Source organism: Calonectris borealis, chromosome W, assembly GCF_964195595.1.
Source record: "Calonectris borealis chromosome W, bCalBor7.hap1.2, whole genome shotgun sequence".
Taxonomy (NCBI): domain Eukaryota; kingdom Metazoa; phylum Chordata; class Aves; order Procellariiformes; family Procellariidae; genus Calonectris; species Calonectris borealis.
Genome location: NC_134351.1, coordinates 44,213,538 through 44,236,732, shown reverse-complemented (window position 1 = coordinate 44,236,732; position 23,195 = coordinate 44,213,538). Strand labels below are relative to the sequence as shown.

At 45.8% G+C, this 23,195-nt stretch overlaps 1 protein-coding gene and 1 long non-coding RNA gene across 2 annotated transcripts in view; both read left to right on the top strand.

Annotated features, from left to right (window-relative positions):
• LOC142074891 (uncharacterized) overlaps positions 1 to 23,195 on the top strand; it is a 350,231-nt gene that overhangs the window by 163,212 nt on the left and 163,824 nt on the right. The gene's annotated exons all lie outside the window — the stretch shown is intronic.
• The window catches only part of LOC142074986 (microtubule-associated serine/threonine-protein kinase 4-like), a 180,862-nt gene that overhangs the window by 39,088 nt on the left and 118,579 nt on the right, over positions 1 to 23,195 (top strand). The window contains exon 2 of the mRNA XM_075135984.1: positions 23,101 to 23,189. Coding sequence (XP_074992085.1) covers positions 23,101 to 23,189 — 89 coding nt within the window. The remainder of the gene's footprint in view (positions 1 to 23,100; positions 23,190 to 23,195) is intronic.

Here is a 23,195-nt window from a genome sequence, read left to right as displayed (position 1 = left end):
GCACCTGGCGTTCAGCCAAGGTTAACCCACCACACCAGTGATGTCTTAAAGCTGTGACCATGGATTGTCTGGTTGCTTACATTTCAGCATGAGTTTGCAGATGGCCGGTTCCTACTGAACAAACAGCCTGTTCATGAAAGCTGCCATAGCTGGCATTAATTGATGCCCTTTTTGGCAGGCTCAACAGACACCAGCAGCTGAATGGGCACAATGAAAGGATTCCCCCCCACACACAGACACGGAAAATAATGCTTCTAGATGCTTAATTATGATTTAATTAAAAAACTTTTGCTCAGCTTACAGTGTGAGGGAATGAGAATTTGGGTCTCAGTAAAGAGAGAGGGTCTTTTGTTTGCAAACTAAATTTCTGAACTGCAGTCAATGTGTACACACTCAAATGTGGGGAACTGATGGTGCCACCAGAGGTCTCATGGGAACAGCCGAACCTTCTTATTCCTTCACGAACCTTCTTATTCCACAAGCAATTTTTCAGGTGATGGAGGCTGAGTCCTTGTATTGCAGCTCCGGGGCATCCCGAGCCCGGCTGTGAAGTGGAGCCAGGCAGTTCCCCCACACTGAAGAGCAGCAGTGGCAATTCCCTGGCAGACAGTTCTCCTGCGCGGAGCTCCTGGTCAGTGCCACCTCACGAGGAGTCCTGCAAGGTCTGGGGTAACTTGGCTAGAATTGTGGATGAGTGCATCTACTTCCTCCAAGAAACTGGAAATACGGTGTGCCCAGTATGCTTACGGCACCTTTTACAGGAGAGACGAAGGGCTTTTTCTAACATGCTGGCTGCGATCTCTGCCAGTCATGGTGGGGGTGTCAACAACTAAGTGTCTCCAAACAGAACAATGGCATTTGAGAGCTGGGCTAGTGTCTTACGTTCCCAAAATGTTTGCGTTAAAAATTGCATATGCATCTTTTGGGTCTAAGGCAAGGATCCTCCTCTGAGTAACGCAATTTGAAACAAACAATAGTTTAGTAATTCACGTAAGCTCGTTTTTAAGACAAGAAGGTGAGGTCAGGATATTTATGAGAGAAGACAAAGGAAAGGGTTTTTAAATTTTTTTTTTATTATTATTTTTCCTATGAGTGAGTTCGCAGACTTTTACTTTAATGGCATGTCATTTCTTTCAGTTTTTCATCCTATTAAACTGTATTTTGCTCTTCTTCTTTTTAATCCTGGTTGTACAGTGCTGTGAAAAAGTTGCTTTGAAGTACTGAATAATGAAATGAGGCTCATACAACATATTTTTCAAAAATTTAATTCAGTGTTCTTTTACTTTTTCTGCTCTTGCATTCTCTTGTTGTGGACCATCTTCTGCCAGAAGGTTAAAATTATATATATGCACACATACACACGTACATGGCTTGCTTTTTGGGTGTGATTATTTACAGATGAGCTGTAATCTTTATCTTTTTGGTGTGAATTAACTAAAAAGTTAAGTCTACCAGTTTCAGAAGAATCATGACTCCAGAAAAGGCAGAAGTCTCCCAGGAATAAGCATCAACAACGAGCTAGTAATAATCAAAATATTGTAAGATCCAATACAAGGTATAATTTGCACAATTCTAATTTTAAAATAGGAAAATTAAGACATAGATGGCTTGTAGAAGTTTTTAGCAACTTTCTTAACATCTTAGATTCTTTCTAGCAAGGGAGAGTAAGTTATTTATTCTGGAAGACAAGGACGACGAGCAGGATAAACCCCCCATAATTCAAGAGGATGAAATTAATGACCTGCTATGCCACCTGCACGTTCACAAGTCTATGGGGCCAGATGGGATCCACCCAAGGGTACTGAGGGAGCTGGCGGAGGAGCTTGCCGAGCCGCTCTCCATCATTTACCAGCAGTCCTGGTTAACTGGGGAGGTCCCGGAAGACTGGAGGCTCGCCAATGTGACTCCCATCTACAAGAAGGGCCGGAGGGAGGATCCGGGGAACTACAGACCGGTCAGCCTGACCTCGGTGCCGGGGAAGATCATGGAGCGGTTGGTTTTGAGGGTGCTCACGAGCCATGTCCGGGACAACCAGGGGATCAGGCCCAGCCAGCACGGGTTCATGGAAGGCAGGTCCTGCTTGACCAACCTGATCTCCTTCTATGACCAGGTGACCCGCCTAGTGGATGAGGGAAAGGCTGTGGATGTGGTCTACCTGGACTTCAGTAAGGCCTTTGACACTGTCTCCCACAGCATTCTCCTAGAGAAGCTGGCGGCTCACGGCCTAGACAGGTACACTCTTCGCTGGGTAAAAAACTGGCTGGACGGCCGAGCCCAGAGAGTTGTGGTCAACGGAGTTAAATCCAGTTGGCGGCCGGTCACGAGCGGTGTTCCCCAGGGCTCAGTACTGGGGCCGGTCTTGTTCAATATCTTTATCAATGATCTGGACGAGGGGATCGAGTGCACCCTCAGTAAGTTTGCAGACAACACCAAGTTGGGCGGGAGTGTTGATCTGCTCGAGGGTAGGAAGGCTCTGCAGAGGGACCTGGACAGGCTGGATCGATGGGCCGAGGCCAACTGTATGAGGTTCAACAAGGCCAAGTGCCGGGTCCTGCACTTGGGCCACCACAACCCCAGGCAACGCTACAGGCTTGGGGAAGAGTGGCTGGAAAGCTGCCCAGAGGAAAAGGACCTGGGGGTGCTGGTTGACAGCCGGCTGAACATGAGCCGGCAGTGTGCTCAGGTGGCCAAGAAGGCCAACGGCATCCTGGCCTGTATCAGAAATAGTGTGGTCAGCAGGAGTAGGGAGGTGATCGTGCCCCTGTACTCGGCACTGGTGAGGCCACACCTCGAATACTGTGTTCCGTTTTGGGCCCCTCACTACAAGAAGGACATGGAGGTGGTGGAGCGTGTCCAGAGGAGGGCAACGAAGCTGGTGAAGGGCCTGGAGCACAAGTCTTATGAGGAGCGGCTGAGGGAACTGGGACTGTTTAGCCTGGAGAAGAGGAGGCTGAGGGGAGACCTCATCGCGCTCTACAACTACCTGAAAGGAGCTTGTAGTGAGGTGGGTGTTGGTCTCTTCTCCCAAGTAACTAGCGATAGGACGAGAGGAAATGGCCTCAAGTTGCGCCAAGGGAGGTTTAGATTGGACATTAGGAGAAATTTCTTTACTGAAAGAGTGGTCAGGCCTTGGAACAGGCTGCCCAGGGAAGTGGTGGAGTCACCATCCCTGGAAGTATTTAAAAGACGTGTAGATGAGGCCCTTAGGGACATGGTGTAGTGGGCATGGTGTGTTGGGTTGACGGTTGGACACGATGATCTTAGAGGTCTTTTCCAACCTGTATGATTCTGTGATTCTGTGATTTAGCAGTTAGTCTGTAAGTATTTTACTTTTCAGTCAAAAAATAAACATTGATGCAATGAAAAAGTGTCTTCTAGCTTCTTTAGTATCCTGCCCAAGTAGGAATAAGAAAATTCAGGCTCTTTTGTTCCTAGTAGGTTTGCTCTGGGAATGTAGTTTTTCTTCAGTCAGATGCATTGCTCTGGCATTGTCGCACCTGTTCTCTCATTGAGTCTTTTCCCATTGGTAGCATTTGCTAAAGATTTAAAGATGACACATTTAATCATCATATGCTTCCCCATAGTTTTGGGAGGGTGAGACCTCCCAAATTTAGCAAGGGAGGAAAGAAGCAGTCCTGTCTGGACTCACTACTCTATCGAGTAAAAATGAATTGTTAGTATTTAATTATATGAGAAAGGAGTCAAGTATAAATATAAATTATTTTAGGGATTAAACCAGAAGAGAATTACTGGGTTTGAAAGTGAAACCATGTAAAACCTCTATACTTCAGGCAGCTCCCAATTTCCTACCCTTGAATTTTATGATTTGATTATTTAGCTGCACTTCTTCAAGATTATTTAAAAAAAAAAAGTGTAAAAAATAAAGGGTACTGTGTAGACTTTTGTTTTAATAAGCCTCTGATCCTTTTTATGTGAAAGTAGCCTTGGCAACATAAATTATTTTGAAAGATTGTCGTGGTTTAACCCCAGTCAGCAAAAAATAAACCCCACGCAGCCGCTCGATCACCCCCCACTCCGGTGGGATGGGGGAGACAATCGGGAGGGCACAAGTAGGAAAGCTCCCGGGTTGAGATAAAAACAGTTTAATAATTGAAATAAAACAAAGTAGAACAGTAATAATAACAATGAGAACAACAACAACAACAGAATACACAAAGCAGGCGATGCACAACGCAACTGCTCGCCGACCGCCGACCGCGTGTCACGAACAGGGGGCGAGCCCCCCCCCCCCCCCCCCCCCCTGTTTTTTATACTGAGCATGATGTCACACAGTATAGAATACCCCATTGGCCAGCTGGGTCCACCACCCCAGCTGTGCTCCCCCCTCCCGGTGCAAGCACCACCCAGCAACAACCAAAGCATCAATGGGCCATCAAGGCTCCTTTCTCACTAAACCCAAAACACAGCACATCCCCCAAGCTACTGGGAAGAAAGTTAACTCTGTCCCAACCGGAACCAGGACAAAGATACAAACAAATTGAGGAGGTTGAAAGGCAGGTGAAGCAAAACTTCTGTAGCAAGAAGCAGAGCAGACTAAATCGTTTCTTCCCCCACCTGGAAATGGACCAGTCATTTCTGAGGTGTGTCCTAGACATCTACTGAGGCATCAGAATTTCTAGGCTGGCTGTATGTATAACCATGTGATAATTTCAGACCATGGCAAACTTTAACCCTTTGAGACTTTATCGAGTATTGATGCCATGCACACTCTTTTGGCCAAGAGAAGCGCTCCCTAAAGCTAGTCTCTGTGCTATTTGGGAAATGCTTTCAACACTATGAGGAGATCTGTCTGGCTCATCATCCTGGCCCACCAATTTAATGAAATATGGCGAGTTATGAACAGTGGTGCTCAGATCTGCGGTTGTTGGGAACAGCCACCAGCAAGGAAAAAGCAAAGAAAGCCAAGAAGTGGTAGGTCTAAGTGGAAAACAGAATAAGAAAGCTGGGGAGAAGGTGGACAGGGTTTCACTGTGGTAGGTATCTGGTTAAGCAGGCCTTCCATTTGTAGTTTGGAGACACTCCCATGTTTTATCTTAATTCTGGACTATGCTGGCTTCAGTTTCAAATGGAGTTACAGAAAGCTCAGGGTATGAGCTTGGCTCCCTTGCAGTACTGAAACAGCCTGGGAAATTGACTGTGGTTAGTCCTCGAGTCTGGATGGATGTTGTTCAAAGGAAATATGGCTGGAACAGGACCTGTTTGTTTGTTGGTTTTGTTTGCTTGTGGTTTTTTTTTTTAAGGGCCAAACTGGGTAAAAGTTGCCAGTAGATGGGCTGTTCTGTTCAGTGTAAGCGTGGAAAAGGCTCTTGCTCTATACCTTAACTTCAGCTGGGGGTGGAAGAGCAAGGAGGAGATCCCCCAGCTACATCCTTGACTGAGTCTGGCTTCTTGGCATTGAGAGCAGCAGCAGCTGCCACGGGACACCAGCCTAGCTCCCAAACTGGGGACAGAGCCAGTGGCAAGCACCATCTGTGACAGTGTCTGTGTTATAGCCTGTGTCGTGGTTTAACCCCAGCCAGCAAATAAACCCCACGCAGCCGCTCGCTCACACCCCTCCTCCGGTGGGATGGGGGAGAGAATCGGGAGGGCACAAGTAGGAAAACTCCCGGGTTGAGATAAAAACAGTTTAATAACTGAAATAAAACGAAGTAGAACAGTAATAATAACAATGAGAACAACAACAATAACAGAATATACAAAGCAGGCAATGCACAATGCAACTGCTCACCGACCGCTGACCGTGTGTCACAAATGGGGCGAGCCCCCCCACACCCCTGGTTTTTATACTGAGCATGATGTCACATGGTATAGAATACCCCATTGGCCAGCTGGGTCCACCACCCCGGCTGTGCTCCCCCCGGTGCAAGCACCACCCAGCAACAGCCAAAGCATCAATGGGCCATGAACGCTCCTCTCATACCAAACCCAAAACACAGCACACCCCCCAAGCTACTGGACAGAAAGTTAACTCTGTCCCATCCTCTGTATCCCTAACTCCAAAATCCCAGGGGTCGACCTCGAGTCTCCCCTGGTGCTTTCTGCCAGAGGCTTCAGGTAGGGCCGTTCTCCCCGGCTGGGGTGTAGAGCACATTCTTTACATCTTGTCCTGCCCGGACTGGCCCAAGGGCTACTGCCTGAACTATCTCCTGTTTAATTTGTTCAAAGGCTTGTTGTTGCTCAGGGCCCCATTTGAAGTCGTTCTTCTTCCTGGTCACGTGATAGAGAGGGCTTACGATCTGACTGTAATTTGGAATATGCATTCTCCAAAAACCCACAACACCTAAGGAAGCTTGCGTTTCCTTTTTGCTAGTTGGTGGGGACATGGCTGTTATTTTATTGATCACATCCGTTGGGATCTGACGACATCCATCTTGCCATTTTATTCCTAAAAACTGGATCTCCTGTGCAGGTCCCTTGACCTTACTTTGTATTATGGCAAAGCCGGCCTTCAGAAGGATTTGGACTATTCTCTCCCCTTTCTCAAAAACTTCTTCTGCTGTGCTGCCCCATACGATGATGTCATCAATGTATTGCAGGTGTTCTGGAGCCTCACCCTGTTCCAGTGCGGTGTGGATCAGTCCATGGCAAATGGTAGGGCTGTGTTTCCAGCCCTGGGGCAGTCGATTCCAGGTGTACTGGACGCCCCTCCAAGTGAAAGCAAACTGTGGCCTGCACTCTGCCGCCAAAGGGATTGAGAAGAACGCATTAGCGCTATCATTTGTGGCGTACCACTTGGCTGCCTTTGACTCCAGTTCGTATTGGAGTTCTACCATGTCCGGCACGGCAGCACTCAGTGGCGGCGTGACTTTGTTCAGGCCACGGTAGTCTACTGTTAGTCTCCACTCTCCATTGGACTTTCGCACTGGCCATATGGGACTGTTAAAGGGTGAGTGAGTCTTGCTGATCACTCCTTGGCTCTCCGGTCGACGAATCAGCTTATGGATGGGAAGCAGGGAGTCTCGGTTGGTGCGATATTGCCACCGGTGCACTGTTGTGGTAGCGATTGGTACCTGTTGTTCTTCAACCCTCAGCAACCCCACAACAGAAGGGTCCTCCGAGAGACCAGGCAAGGTGGACAGCTGTTTAATTTCCTCCGTCTCCAGGGCAGCTATACCAAAAGCCCACCGATACCCTTTTGGGTCCTTAAAATACCCTCTCCTGAGGTAGTCTATGCCAAGGATGCACGGAGCCTCTGGGCCAGTCACAATGGGGTGCTTCTGCCACTCATTCCCGGTTAGGCTCACTTCGGCCTCCAATACAGTTAACTCTTGGGATCCCCCTGTCACTCCAGAAATACAGATGGGTTCTGCCCCTTTATAGCTTGATGGCATCAGGGTACACTGTGCACTGGTGTCTACGAGAGCCTTATACTCCTGTGGGTCTGATGTGCCAGGCCATCGAATCCACACAGTCCAGTAAACCCGGTTGTCCCTTTCCTCCACCTGGCCGGAGTCAGGGCCCCTCTAGTCCTGGTCATTGTATTCACTACCCACTTCTTGTAAGTATGAATCAGAAGTCCCTTTATTAAGGTCGGAACTGGAATCGGGCCTTCTACTCTGTCTGGGGAACTCACTGGAGACTGGAGCAGCAGTTTTCCTATAAGAACCCCCTTTTGTGGTTGTTTTTCCTTGGAACTCATATACCCGTGCCTCTAGGGTCCAGGTAGGTTTTCCATCCCATTTCCTCATGTCCTCTCCGTGGTCACGCAGGTAAAACGACAGGGTGCCCCGGGGTGTGTACCCACGTTATCTCCTCTCTTGAGCAGAGGGACGCTTACTCCTAATGGCTGAGATACTGGCCCGTGCAGGTGGGGAGTAGGACATATCCTCTTTGAGTTGCTGGACCTCCCGGGACAGTTTCTCCACAGCCGAGATGCAGGCCCGTAGGGAGGAAGAGAGACTTTATTCGTTTTGCTGGAGTTGGCCAGCCAGTTCATCCACCGTTTGTTCCTCTCCATCTTTCCAGGTCATTATTGCCAATGAATTTGTATGTGACACTGGTGCGCTCCGTACAAACTTCTGCCACATGGGTCGGGTGCATTTGACTTCATCTGGATCTTTGGATAGCTGCTCATTGTTCAGGTAATCATAAATCACTTCCAGCATGGCTAATTCCCTCAGGTACTGGATACCTCTCTCCATGGTGGTCCACTTGCCTGGGTGGCATATAACATCTTCCTTGAAGGGATACCTTTCCTTCACACCTGACAGGAGTCGCCTCCAGAGGCTGAGGACTTGTGCCCCTTGTCCAATCGCTTTGTCAATGCCCCCTTCCCTAGCAAGGGATCCCAGCTGCTTGGCTTCCCTACCCTCTAATTCCAGGCTACCGGCCCCGTTATCCCAGCATCGGAGCAGCCAGGTGACAACGTGCTCGCCTGGACGACAACTGAAGTCTTTTCGCATATCTCGCAGCTCACCCAGGGATAGGGATCGGGTGGTTACCATCTCATTTACGGGTTCTGCCTCTTCCTCCTCCTGTTCTCGTGATGGCCCTGGTTCATTTTCATCCCTTACTAAATGAGCTGATTTTCTTGTGCATTTTCTTTTTTGTATAGGGGCGACTGATGCAGGCATGGGTTGGTTCTCTGTCACAGGGGGCGGAGTAGCTGCCGTGCCTTTTGTCGGGGGTGGGTAGCCACAGGGCCTGTTGTTTTGCCATCAGATGCAGGGACCTTTTCTTCCCCTTGGGGGTTCTGAGTGGTGTTAAACAGAGCTCGGTAGGCATGGGCCAGGCCCCAGCACATTGCAGTGATTTGCGTCTCCCTAGAATGGCCAGTGTTACAGCATACTTTTTCCAAATATTCTACTAATTTTTCAGGATTCTGCAGTTGTTCAGGGGTGAAGTTCCAAAACACTGGGGGCGCCCACCATCCTAGGCATTTGCCTATGCTATCCCACTCACCCTGCCACTCATAACTATTCAGCTTTGGACAAAACCACAACAATATTCCCAAGGAGTACCAATAGATGTATCTTGACTACCTAGGGATGCTCAAGGTACTGACAAGTTATCTTAACGAAGGAGACAACATCATAGAGGAAGGTAGCGAGGGTGCCATTCTCTATTTCCTCCATAAAAATCCTCTCAGAGGAAGAGGTATAATTGCTAATGGTCTCCATGAGGTGGTACCCGAAATACAGTAGCGGCTTCATTACAAATCCCAAATCCCAAATAACCCCCAATGCCAGCGTTTTAGTAACAAATCTCCCAGGCAAAACATCACTAATCACTGCAGAGCACAGCAGACTACAAAACCCAACTCCAATCTTTAACAGGTACAGTAAAAACAAGAGCATGGTGCAGAACAAATTAATATGTTACCAGATATAAATTCCTTAATACGCGCTAGTTAATCTGTTGTTATCTCAACCCTTCGCTGCCCCACGTTGGGCGCCAAAAAGGACTGTCATGGTTTAACCCCAGCCAGCAAATAAACCCCATGCAGCCGCTCGCTCTCCACCCCACTCCAGTAGGATGGGGGAGAGAATCGGGACGGCACAAGCAGGAAAACTCGCGTGTTGAGATAAAAACAGTTTAATAATTGAAATAAAACAAAGTAGAACAGTAATAATAACAATGATAACAACAACAATAACAGAATAAACAAAGCAGGCAATGCACAATGCAACTGCTCACCGACCGCTGTCCGCGTGTCACGAACGGGGCAAGCCCCCTCACACCCCTGGTTTTTATACTGAGCATGATGTCACATGGTATAGAATACCCCAATGGCCAGCTGGGTCCACCACCCCGGCTGTGCTCCCCCCGGTGCAAGCACCACCCAGCAACAACCAAAGCATCAATGGGCCATCAAGGCTCCTCTCATACCAAACCCAAAACACAGCACACCCCCCAAGCTACTGGGAAGAAAGTTAACTCTGTCCCAGCCGGAACCAGGACAGCCTGGCAGACAGCCTTGCTGTTCATGAAGATAATAACTAACTATGAAGTCATAGGTTAGCTAGCTTCATAACAAGTTAAATATAACTGAAATATAACTTAAATTAAACTTTCCTGTGTAAACCAAGTGGCCACATCTCAAGTCTTGCTACGGACAGCATGTTCCTCCTGAGGTAGTTTTCAGCTATGCAATTTTAACACCAGAGAAATTGTAACCACCTTTTACTATCCCTAGAGCCTTTACAGTAGCACTGGTCTTGCATTATTAATCTCTCTTGGTCAGGCTTCGCATTCTGGGTACGGCAATAGCTTAATTTCTCTGCACTTGTATTAGCAAATACAATGTTTCATTTGCAGTCTCTTAAAATAGGGAGCGCCCTTTGAATCTTTACCTTCATCTAAACCACTGTATTACACTGATACCAAAATTAAGCAGCTGTGTTGCAGAGTAGTGCTGTGCTCAGCATAGCCCGTGAAAGGTGTTGAACTGTCATAACAGCTTACAGTCCAAATCCATCTTCATTACAAGTGTAAATATTAATAATTAAGGATGTTGGAATGAAATCATTATAAATGATTAAAGCAGATGCCAAATTTCCCATGAAAACCATGGCAAGTGGTAATCTCTGTCAAGATAGCCTTCTTTTCCTACTTTTTGGGGGAAAAAAGCAATTAACCTTTACTGCCAGTAATTTGCTCACATATTAGCCCTCATTTTGAGGAAGAAGCTTCCATTTAAGTGCATGCCTCTTGCTATTTTTGCAATTTCTTGATTACTCTATCAGGAAACCTGCATTTAATATTTCAGCTCTGGATGAAGTACTGCCTGTCCTGAGTATATGACTAAAAGAACTGCATTTCTACTTCAACTTTTTATTCTGCTTAGTGTTTCAAAGAGCTTGTGGAGTGTAGCTCTATTTTAACGGCCATAGTAGTACTTTTGTCTTGTTTTTTTTCTGGTTTCGATCTAGCAGTTCCCATCATCTCTGCCCTAAATGGCTTTTGCCTGATACAGGAAGAATTGTGTCTATTTAAGGAGCAAGGTAATCAAGCTTCATGCAACTGGATCACATCTTATAGCAGCTGTAATTCACCCTTGCTTTGAGATTAACATGGTTCAGCACAAAGCACTTTTCATGTAGTGTCTCTATTTTTTTTATCATGAGTACTTCTTATGGGAAGTGTTGATCATATGTAGCAGCTGGGGAAGTGACTCAAAGGTTAGCATGTTGGGCCTGATACCAGAGCTGGGGTGAAGGAGGAATTCCCCAGCAGTGAGATGTAGTGAGAAGTCAGGATAGGGAGGAGAGGTGTGAGTATGCAGGAGTGTCAGTGGCAGAGAGCAGGAGGTAAGGCAGAACCTGTCTGTTAGGGATTTGGAAACCAAATAGGAAATTATGAATTGGATTCCAAGATAAGGAACAGTGCCAGTAGTCCAGGGCACTGCTGATACAGTGTAATGTAAACTACTTCCAGATAGGTAGTGATCCAAGACTGTCACTGATCCAAGATCCAAGTTGTGGGCAACAGACTAAAGTCCAGGGAGAATCTTCCTGGGACAGAGAAGACGACAAAGGGCAAAAAATGTAAACTTTCCATTCTATTTAAGTTTTGTTTGCACTCCAAAGTTTGTTTATTATTGTTGAACATGACTGAAAATTGTTTGTTGTGTTTTTTTTCTTTCTTTCCTACTCTCTTCTTATGCTTGGAAAAAAATTTTTTCTTTCTCCTTTTTTTCAGTGCTCTAAACCCTGTGTTGTATCTGCTGCCTGGCTTGCTGGTCTCTTCTCTGTGCCATGCAACCTGATCATAACATGAAATCCAAGGCTTAGAGAATTGCATTTTGAGGGTGTAGTGCTCTGTGGTTTACCAAGGTTTATGTTTCCCTAAGTTACAATCCCTGTAGACTGTTCCTGCGCTGCTATAACTTTCCTGCAAAGAGGCTTTCTTTCAAGGCTTGGTTTATCTTGTCAGATTTGAATGGGAGAAGAATAGTTTTATGAAGACAATAGAAGGGGTAAGTTACTTGACATGTATAGAGATCTAGGGAAAATGATTTTGTCTGCAAAATGGCTTTAACTTCTGAGATTCGTTTGTATACGAATTGTATACGAATTGTCCTAGTTTCGGCTGGGATAGGGTTAAATTTCTTCCTAGTGCTGTGTTTTGGATTCAGTATGAGGAGAATGTTGATAACACACTGATGTTTTCAGTTGTTGCTAAGTGCCCTCCTAGTCCAAGGACAGCTCCCGTGCCTACTGACTGAGCTAGGTACACGAGATGGGAGGGAACATAATCAGGACAGCCAGCCCAGCTGGCCAATGGGGTATTCCATACCATGTGACGTCATGCTCAGTATATGAACGGTAGGCGTGATCCAGGAAGTGCCGATCGCTGCTTGGTTATTGGTCAGAGCGGGTGGTGAGCAATTGCATTGTGCATCACTCATTTTGTATATTCTATCATTATTTATTATCATTATTCTCCCTTTTCTGTTCTATTAAACTGTCTTTATCTCAACCCACGAGTTTTTCTCACTCTTACCCTTCCGATTCTCTCCCCGTCCCACTGGGGGGCGGGGGGAGTGAGTGAGCAGCTGCGTGGTATTTGGCTGCCTGCCAGGTTAAACCACGACAAGAAGATTGCTGTTTCAAGGCTAAATACAGTTCGGTTAGTAATGCTTTGCTACCTCCTTAGTGGGACCCTGCTTCCCATTTGCGGTGTTCTAGCAGCTTAGATCATCTTTCAAGGTTCCCTGGAGATTTTTTTCACCCACAAAGAGCCTCTTCTACAATAGCATTATTCTGGTGTAGGAGTTGTGTTTCACGGGTTATACAGGATGGATAACATTGTTTCAAAATCTTTGTGAAACAGAACTGAAAAAACCAAAGCTACAGTAAGAGCTCTAGGATGGATTTGTCCTTTCATGCAGTGATTTACGTCTTACCTTACTAGTAAGACAAATAGAGGAGACTTCATATTTTTTTATTTTCTGTTTCTCAATAGATCATTTCACTTGAGTGTGATTAAAAGATAAATTCTTCATACAGCTGCAGCCACATCTGAGTAAATAGCAAAGATTTTTTGAAATGGCAGTTGGGGGAAAGTTTTCTCATTATGTAAGATCTTGATATTGAAGGTAATGCCATCCTAGTCCCCAGAAATAATTTTTTTAAATAACAAAAAAAAAATCATAACTTGAATTAGAGATCTTTGATAATGATTTGTAAAAAGGATTGCAGTAACTTCACCTGAAGAATATGAAGTTTGAATTTTAATGTAAAAGGGAATTACAAGGCAGTCATTTACTTACATTCTGGCAAATTCTGGCAAAAGTGATAAAACTCTCAATTTCTGCATTTAAGGGCAAATGATACTGATATACCTGTATCTGGAATCATCTTCGTAGCAAAATCAGTGACGGGTGCACGGGGTCTAGAATTTGTTGAAAGTCATGGTTTTTTGGTTAGAAAAGGAGAATCATCCACTGTCTTTGAAATTTCTTTTGCTGAGAACATATCCAAGGATTAGATGCTTAAAATGTATGCCCTCCTTGTGACAGGAGATGTGATGATCCTTTAGAGCCCAAATTTTGTCCATGCAAAGCTGCTTTAAAGTCACATAAGGGGTCTCTCAACCCCAGCCTGCACCACAGATACTGTAGTGATATCATCACATCATCATGGATAGATGCAATCTGTGCGTCTTTAACGAATATCTAATGAATACCAGAAATTTCTATTGGATGCAGTTTTGGATTGGAGAATTGCAAATGAACAGTTAATCAAGCTTTTAAAAAGAAGTGTAGCAGATAGTGAGGCTTGTCATAATATGATATGAAAAAAAATTACCAAAAATACAATGACATTGCATGAAGCCAAAAGGAAGAATTTGGACCATTCTTAGATAAGAGAAGAATTAAACATGACTCTTCAGCTGGACAAAATTTAGAGATGGGGTGAAACAATACAGCTTTGAAATTATTGTCTAATGAAATATGGAATATTTGCTCAAGTTGCGTAGGTTAAATGCTGAGTACATTAAAAATATTTGTAGTAAACTGAGCTTAATCTAGACAGATTCCTAAAAACATATGTATATAATTTCACGTTTACAAAGTTTTCCATTTGTTCAGTTTAGAAATTGCGGTGTATCTCTTAAATAAGTTTTTTTTTACTTTTCCTGTGCTCTAAATGTGAATCTTTCAATCATTTCGTGCTTTCTTTTCTTACATAGATCTGTGGTAATAATAAATATATACTCAGGAGTTAACTCATTGTTTAATTGATTATAATAATTAAGTGATATGTCAATTTGTTGTGCAATTAATGCAAATGAACTTTGCATTAACTCATTAAACAGTTGGGAATGGCACTATTGCTGCTTTGCAAAACGTTTTTCAAGGGGAGACTGGTCTTAGTGTTTGACCTTTTTTGTGTATTGCAGATATATTCTCTACTGCTTTCATATTCAACATTTCCTCTGCCTTTGGTTTTGGTTTTTTTGCTTGTTTATTTTGGTTTTGTTTATTTAAACACGTTTGATTGTTTTTTGGTTTTTCTTTGTTTATTTTGTTGGTTTTGGCTTTTTTCCTTGTTTTCAGTATTACATTGGATTACTTTTGAATCTGCTATTAAACTCCGTCCTTTCTTTTGTGTTTTATTCAACTTACACCGTATTAAGACTAATTAGTCTTGCTTTCTGGCTGTTATATAGAGACCATAACGTTATAAAATTTATCTTTAGAGACATCTATGATGTCTATAATATGATCTGAATCTGCTTCTGTTGGAACTTATTGTATTAATGAAAAGGTTTTAATATACAAATTTTTCCCCTTTTAGTGGTTTTGAGTTTTTCTAAACTTTTACAGAAAAAAATTCTGATTGCAGTGCTGTAAATATTAGCATATGCACTTAAGTTTATACACAGTTATAGTCTGTTTGGCTTCAAGATACTATTTTCTTTGTGCATGAATGTTTGTAGTGTTGGGGATTTATATTTGTGAGAATATTCATTATAGTAGAAAGAAGAAAAAAGAAAAACACCTCTACCAACAAATATTTTTAAATGGTATGGTGTATTTAAGAAAAATGTCTCCTTTCCCAAGTTTAATAGATGTGTTAATTTACTATTTATCTCACCTAATGATCTTGTGATATGGGAAATTAGTGGCTTTGCAGATGAAAAATGTATGAGTAAAAAAATGCATTCATCTTCTTAGGTATCACCTGTTCCATTGACAAAAGGCACAGATGATTTATAATTTTTGAATCATTCTCAGATTGATAAATCATTGCTCTTCATGGCATGTGTTTTGCAGCTACAGTTCATGCAACAGAAATAGGTTTAATCATTGAATGGTGATTCTAAGCTGAGATTGTTTTTCACATTATGCTTGTGTTGTGGTTAAACCTGGCAGGCAGCTAAACACCCTCAGTGGGATGGGGGAGAGAATCAAAAAACCAAAAGGTAAAACTCATGGGTTGAGATAAAGACAATTTACTAGGACAAAAAAGAAAAGGAAAATAATAATAATGATAAAAGAATATACAAAACAATTGATGCACAATGCAATTGCTCACCACTCGCTGACCGATGCCGAGCCAGTTCCCGAGCAGTGAATCCCCGGGGAGCTTTTCCCCTAATTTATATACTGAGCGTGATGTCATATGGTATGGTATATCGCTTTGGTCAGTTGGGGTCAGCTGTCCCAGCTGTGTCCCCTCCCAACTTCTTGTGCACCCCCAGCCTACGCGCTGGTGGGGTGGTGGGAGAAGCAGAAAAGGCCTTTACTCTGGGTAAGCACTGCCCAGCAGTAATTAAAACATCAGTGTGTTATCAACATTATTCTCATCCTAAATCCAAAACACAGCACTATACCAGCTACTAGGAAGAAAATTAACTTTATCCCAGCCGAAACCAGGATAGCTTGTATATTTTTATATATTATAAGAAGTGTATGGCAGAGAAACAAGCTGCAGACAGGGAAGCTTGGCGCTCACAAGGCATGTGCAGGAAAATCAGGGGATCAGGCCCAGACAGCACGGGTTCATGAAAGGCAGGTCCTGCTTGACCAACCTGACCTCCTGTCGTGGTTTAACCCCAGCCAGCAAATAAACCCCATGCAGCCACTCACTCACACCCCTCCTCCGGTGGGATGGGGGAGAGAATCGGGAGGGCACAAGTAGGAAAACTCCCAGGTTGAGATAAAAACAGTTTAATAATTGAAATAAAACGAAGTAGAACAGTAAGAAAAACAATGAGAACAAGAACAATAACAGAATAAACAAAGCAGTTGTTGCACAATGCAACTGCTCACCGACCGCCGACTGCGTGTCACGAACGTGGGGGCAAGCCCCCCCACACCCCTGGTTTTTATACTGAGCATGATGTCACATGGTATAGAATACCCCATTGGCCAGCTGGATCCACCACCCTGGCTGTGCTCCCCCCGGTGCAAGCACCACCCAGCAACAACCAAAGTATCAATGGGCCATTAATACTCCTCTCATACCAAACCCAAAACACAGCACACCCCCCAAGCTACTGGGAAGAAAGTTAACTCTGTCCCAGCTGGAACCAGAACAATATCCACCCCTTATTCTATACCATCTACATCAGGCCCAGGTCTTACATTTTCCAATACATTCCAACTAGTCATCACCACTTTTCCTGCCTTTTGATATATACACACACAGAGATATCATTCCCTTAGTCCATGGGCCATCCCTCTAAAATGTCCGTTGAGTTCGTTTAGTCCATGACTTTGGGCTCCATCTGTCATAACAGTCTTTCAGGGCAGGAGAGATGGTGTGTGGTGTTGGACTGTTGCATGCTGAGGCCAGTTCTGGACATTTGTCCGGTTCCATCATCATTGCACTTTGCTCAGTTTCATCAGAGTTCATTCTACATTAATCTTGGTGATTCTTACTGTAATACAGTTAATATGGCATATGGTAACCATAGAAGTGATGACATACAGTAATACAGCAATTAACATAATACAATCCAGTTCATTGGCTATTTTCACCCAAAATCAAATCCCCTTGAGGTACACACCGGACTTCCCCATCCTTTCGCATTACCCACCAAGTGCACCCAGGTCCTTGAGCAAAAGCAATCCCACGAATGGGTTTTCCCTTGCCAGAGGCAGGAGTAACCCAGACTGTCTTCCCCAGCATATTTCTTATGTGCACGACAGGGACTTTATCCCCCTCTACAGTACATAAGGGTTTGGATTGGGCAGGGCCAGCTCGAGAGACAGATCCCCTGGTGTTGACTAACCAGGTGGCTTTTCCTAAATGTGTATCCCAATGCTTGAATGTCCCACCACCCATTGCTCTCAGCGTAGTCTTTAGCAGTCCATTGTATCGTTCGATTTTCCCGGAGGCTGGTGCATGGTAGGGGATGTGATAGACCCACTCAATGCCATGCTCTTTGGCCCAGGTGTCTATGAGGGTGTTTCAGAAATGAGTCCTGTTGTCTGACTCAATTCTTTCTGGGGTGCCATGTCGCCATAGGACTTGCTTTTCAAGGCCCAGGATGGTGTTCCGGGTGGTGGCATGGGGCACAGGATATGTTTCCAGCCATCCGGTGGTTGCTTCCACCATGGTGAGCACATAGCGCTTGCCTTGGCGGGTTTGTGGGAGTGTGATATAATCAATCTGCCAGGCCTCCCCATATTTATCTTTCAACCATCGTCCTCCATACCAAAGAGGCTTTACTCGCTTGGCTTGCTTGACTGCAGCGCATGTTTCACATTCATGGATAACCTGTGCAATAGCGTCCATGGTCAAGTCCACCCCTCGATCACAAGCCCATCTCCATGTTGCGTCTCTTCCTTGATGGTCTGAAGTGTCATGGGCCCACCAAGCTATAAATAATTCACCCTTATGTTGCCAGTCCAGATCCACCTGAGCCACTTCAATCTTAGCAGCCTGGTCCACCTGCTGGTTGTTTTGGTGTTCTTCAGGGGCCTGACTCTTGGGTACGTGAGCATCTACGTGACGTACTTTTACAACCAGGTTCTCGACCCGGGCAGCAATACCTTGCCACAATGCGGCAGCCCAGATGGGTTTGCCTCTGCGCTGCCAGTTGTTCTGCTTCCATTGCTGCAACTACCCCCACAGGGCATTTGCCACCATCCATGAGTCAGTATAAAGATGAAGTACTGGCCATTTTTCTCATTCAGCAATATCCAAGGCCAGCTGGATGGCTTTCACCTCTGCAAACTGGCTCGACTCACCTTCTCCTTCAGCAGTTTCTGTGACTTGGCGTATAAGACTCCATACAGCAGCTTTCCATCTCTGATACTTTCCCACAAGGCGACAGGACCCATCAGTGAACAGGGCATATTGCTTCTCATTTTCTGGTAGTTTATTATACAGTGGGGCCTCTTCAGCACGCGTCACCTCCTCCTCTGGGGATATGCCAAAATCTTTGCCTTCTGGCCAGTTCGTGATCACTTCCAAGATTCCTGGGCGACTGGGGTTTCCTATTTGGGCCCGTTGTGTGATCAGTGCGACCCACTTACTCCACGTAGCATCGGTTGCATGATGTGTAGAGGGGACCCTCCCTTTGAACATCCAGCCCAGCACCGGCAGTCGGGGTGCCAGGAGGAGCTGTGCTTCAGTACCAACCACTTCTGAAGCAGCTCGAATCCCTTCATATGCTGCCAATATCTCCTTCTCAGTTGGAGTGTAGCAGGCCTCGGATCCTCTATATCCCCGACTCCAGAACCCTAAGGGTCGACCTCGAGTCTCCCCTGGTGCTTTCTGCCAGAGGCTCCAGGTAGGGCCATTCTCCCTGGCTGTGGTGTAGAGCACATTCCTTACATCTTGTCCTGCCTGGACTGTGGCCCAAGGGCTACTGCCTGAACTATCTCCTGTTTAATTTGTTCAAAGGCTTGTTGTTGCTCGGGACCCCATTTGAAGTCATTCTTCTTCCTGGTCACGTGATAGAGAGGGCTTACGATCTGATTGTAATTTGGAATATGCATTCTCCAAAAACCCACAACACCTAAGGAAGCTTGTGTTTCCTTTTTGCTAGTTGGTGGGTGTCCTAGTTTCGGCAGGGATAGGGTTAAATTTCTTCCTAGTGCTGTGTTTTGGATTCAGTATGAGGAGAATGTTGATAACACACTGATGTTTTCAGTTGTTGCTAAGTGCCCTCCTAGTCCAAGGACAGCTCCCGTGCCTACTGACTGAGCTAGGTACACGAGATGGGAGGGAACATAATCAGGACAGCCAGCCCAGCTGGCTAATGGGGTATTCCATACCATGTGACGTCATGCTCAGTATATGAACAGTAGGCGTGATCCAGGAAGTGCCGATCGCTACTTGGTTATCGGTCAGCGCGGGTGGTGAGCAATTGCATTGTGCATCACTCATTTTGTATATTCTATCATTATTTATTATCATTATTCTCCCTTTTCTGTTCTATTAAACTGTCTTTATCTCAACCCACGAGTTTTTCTCACTCTTACCCTTCCGATTCTCTCCCCGTCCCACTGGGGGGGCGGGGGGAGTGAGCGAGCGGCTGCGTGGTATTTGGCTACCTGCCAGGTTAAACCACGACAGTGGGGACATGGCTGTTATTTTATTGATCACATCCATTGGGATCTGACGACGTCCATCTTGCCATTTTATTCCTAAAAACTGGATCTCCTGTGCAGGTCCCTTGACCTTACTTTGTTTTATGGCAAAACCGGCCTCCAGAAGGATTTGGACTATTCTCTCCCCTTTCTCAAAAACTTCTTCTGCTGTGCTGCCCCATACAATGATGTCATCAATGTATTGCAGGTGTTCTGGAGCCTCACCCTGTTCCAGTGCGGTGTGGATCAGTCCATGGCAAATGGTAGGGCTGTGTTTCCACCCCTGGGGCAGTCGGTTCCAGGTGTACTGGACGCCCCTCCAAGTGAAAGCAAACTGTGACCTGCACTCTGCCGCCAAAGGGACTGAGAAGAACGCATTAGCGATATCAATTGTGGCGTACCACTTGGCTGCCTTTGACTCCAGTTCATATTGGAGTTCTAGCATGTCTGGTACGGCAGCACTCAGTGGTGGCATGACTTCGTTCAGGCCACGGTAGTCTACTGTTAGTCTCCACTCTCCATTGGACTTTCGCACTGGCCATATGGGACTGTTAAAGGGTGAGCGAGTCTTGCTGATCACTCCTTGGCTCTCCAGTCGATGAATCAGCTTATGGATGGGAAGCAGTGAGTCTCGGTTGGTGCGATATTGCCGCCAGTGCACTGTTGTGGTAGAGATCGGTACCTGCTGTTGTTTGACCTTCATCAACCCCACAACAGAAGGGTCCTCCGAGAGACCAGGCAAGGTGGACAGCTGTTTAATTTCCTCCGTCTCCAGGGCAGCTATACCAAACCCACCAATACCCTTTTGGGTCCTTGAAATACCCTCTCCTGAGGTAATCTATGCCAAGGATGCACGGAGCCTCTGGGCCAGTCACAATGGGGTGCTTCTGCCACTCATTCCCGGTTAGGCTCACTTCGACCTCCAATACAGTTAACTCTTGGGATCCCCCTGTCACTCCAGAAATACAGATGGGTTCTGCCCCTTCATAGCTTGATGGCATCAGGGTACACTGTGCACCGGTGTCTACGAGACCCTTATACTCCTGTGGATCTGATGTGCCAGGCCATCGAATCCACACAGTCCAGTAAACCCGGTTGTCCCTTTCCTCCACCTGGCTGGAGGCATGGCCCCTCTAGTTCTCGTCATAGTATATGTTTCTTACTTCTTGCAAACGTGAGTCAAGAATTCCTTCATTACAATCAGGAGTAAGATCAGTCCTTCTACTCTGTCTGGGGAACTGTTCACTGGAAACTGGACCGTCGTGAGACAGGTTTTTCCTGAAAAGTGGAGCAGCAATTTTCCTGGGAGAACCCCCTTGTGTGATTTTTTTTCCTTGTATCTCATGTACCCGTGCCTCTAGGGTCCAGGTAGGTTTTCCATCCCACTTCCTCATGTCCTCTCCGTGGTCACGCAGGTAAAACCACAGGGTGCCCCGTGGTGTGTACCTTCTATATCCTCCCTCTTGAGCAGAAAAACGCTGACTCCTAATGGCTGAGATACTGGTCCGTACAGGTGGAGAATAGGACATACCCTCTTTGAATTGCTGGACCTCCCGGGACAGTTTCTCCACAGCTGAGACAAGGGAGGAGGATTCTAACCATGTTATCCACCGTTGGTGCTTCTTCCTCTGTCCAGGACAGTACTGCCAATGAACTGGCATACAACGCTCGTGCGCTCCGTACCAACTTCCGCCACATGGGTTGCGTGCACTGGACTTCATCTGGATCTTTGGGTACTTGCTCTTTGTCCAGGTCACTATAAACCACCTCCAGCATGGCTATTTCTCTCAGGTACTGGATACCTCTCTCCATGGTGGTCCACTTGCCTGGGCGATATATAACATCTTCCTTGAAGGGATACCTTTCCTTCACGCCTGACAGCAGTCACCTCCAGAGGCTGAGGACCTGTGTCCCTTTTTCAAGTGCTTTGTCAATGCCCCCTTCCCTAGCAAGGGATCCCAGCTGTTTGGCTTCCTTCCCCTCTACTTCCAGGCTACTGGCCCCATTATCCCAGCATCGGAGCAGCCAGGTAACAATATGCTCGCCTGGACGACGGCTGAAATCTTTCCGCTTATCTCGCAACTCATTCAGGGATAGGGATCGGGTGGTTTCCGTCTCGTTTATGAGTTCTTCCTCTTCTCCTCCCCTCCTCGTGATGGCCCTGCTTTTCCATTATCCCTTTCTAAACGACCTGACTTCTGCCTCAAAGATTTCCTCTTCTGTACAGGAGCGACGGATACCAGCAAGGGTTGGTCCTCTGGTTCAGCTGTAGTACCTGTTGCTGGGGTTTGGGTAGCTGCAGTGCCTGTGACGGGGGTTGGAGTACCCGCAGTGTCTGTCGCCAGGGTTTGAGTAGCCGTAGTGCCTATCGCAGGAGTTAGAGTAACTGCTGTGACTGTTGCCGGGTTTTGAGTAGCCGTAGTGCCTGTCGCAGGGTTGGAAGAGCTACAGTGCCTGTCGCGGGGGTTTGAGTAGCCGCAGTGCCTGTCGTGGGGTTTTCAGTAGCCACCCTGTCTGTTGCCGGGGTTGATCTCTGGACAGTATTCCTGAATAGTTGCTTAACTCTAAACAAGACCTGAACCACATTCAGGAGACATAGCAATATGAACATCCTTGTTTGAACGTCCCAAGGATATTTAAAATTCTCAGGGAATATTGTGGACGTCTTCATGAAGAGGATAGAAGAAAAAGGAGTTTCTGACGATATGGAAGGGAAGATTAACAAGTGGGAGAAAATGTCCCATCCTGTCTCCCCCCTAAATTCATCCTCCGAGGTGAAGAGGTAAAAAGTGTAATTATTAATAGTTTCCAAAAGATAGCTCCCGAAGAACAGGAATGACAGCAGTGCCGAGTACAGGCTCCTGACCACTAATTTTATCATAACATAAACCAGTGCCACCCAGTATAGCAAAGCGATGACCTTAATCCATTTCCCAGAGATGACCAACCCCACATAAATACTGATAATCAGCAGTTTAGTCAGCCAGTAAGGTGCTACATAACAAAACTTCTAGAACAGATCCAACAACTCTGAGAGCAAATAAAAAAACATTGTGACCAGCGAGTACTAAACTGATATAATGAATGCTTATAAGAAATTTGTTTTAACCCGTTCGGGTCAGATGTGTCTTTATCTCAACCCTTCGAGCCCCACGTTGGGCGCCAAAAAGGACTGTCGTGGTTTAACCTGGCAGGCAGCCAAACACCACGCAGCCGCTCACTCACTCCCCCACCCCCACAGTGGGACGGGGAGAGAATCGGAAGGGTAAGAGTGAGAAAAACTCGTGGGTTGAGATAAAGACAGTTTAATAGAACAGAAAAGGAAAAATAATAATGATAATGATAGAATATACAAAATGAGTGATGCACAATGCAATTGCTCACCACCTGCGCTGACCGATAACCAAGTAGCGATCGGTACTTCCTGGATCACGCCTACCATTCATATACTGAGCATGACATCACATGGTATGGAATACCCCGTTGGCCAGCTGGGAACAAAGTAGCAAAATCTCAAAATGTCCATATGTGATACATGCTGTATTTCTGATGCTAATGTCTTCTTTCCTCTCCTTTTGCCACAGTTGTAGAACAAGCAACAGGAAGAGTTTGATGGGCAATGGCCAGTCTCCAGCTCTGCCTCGGCCTCATTCACCTCTCTCAGCTCACGCAGGTGATT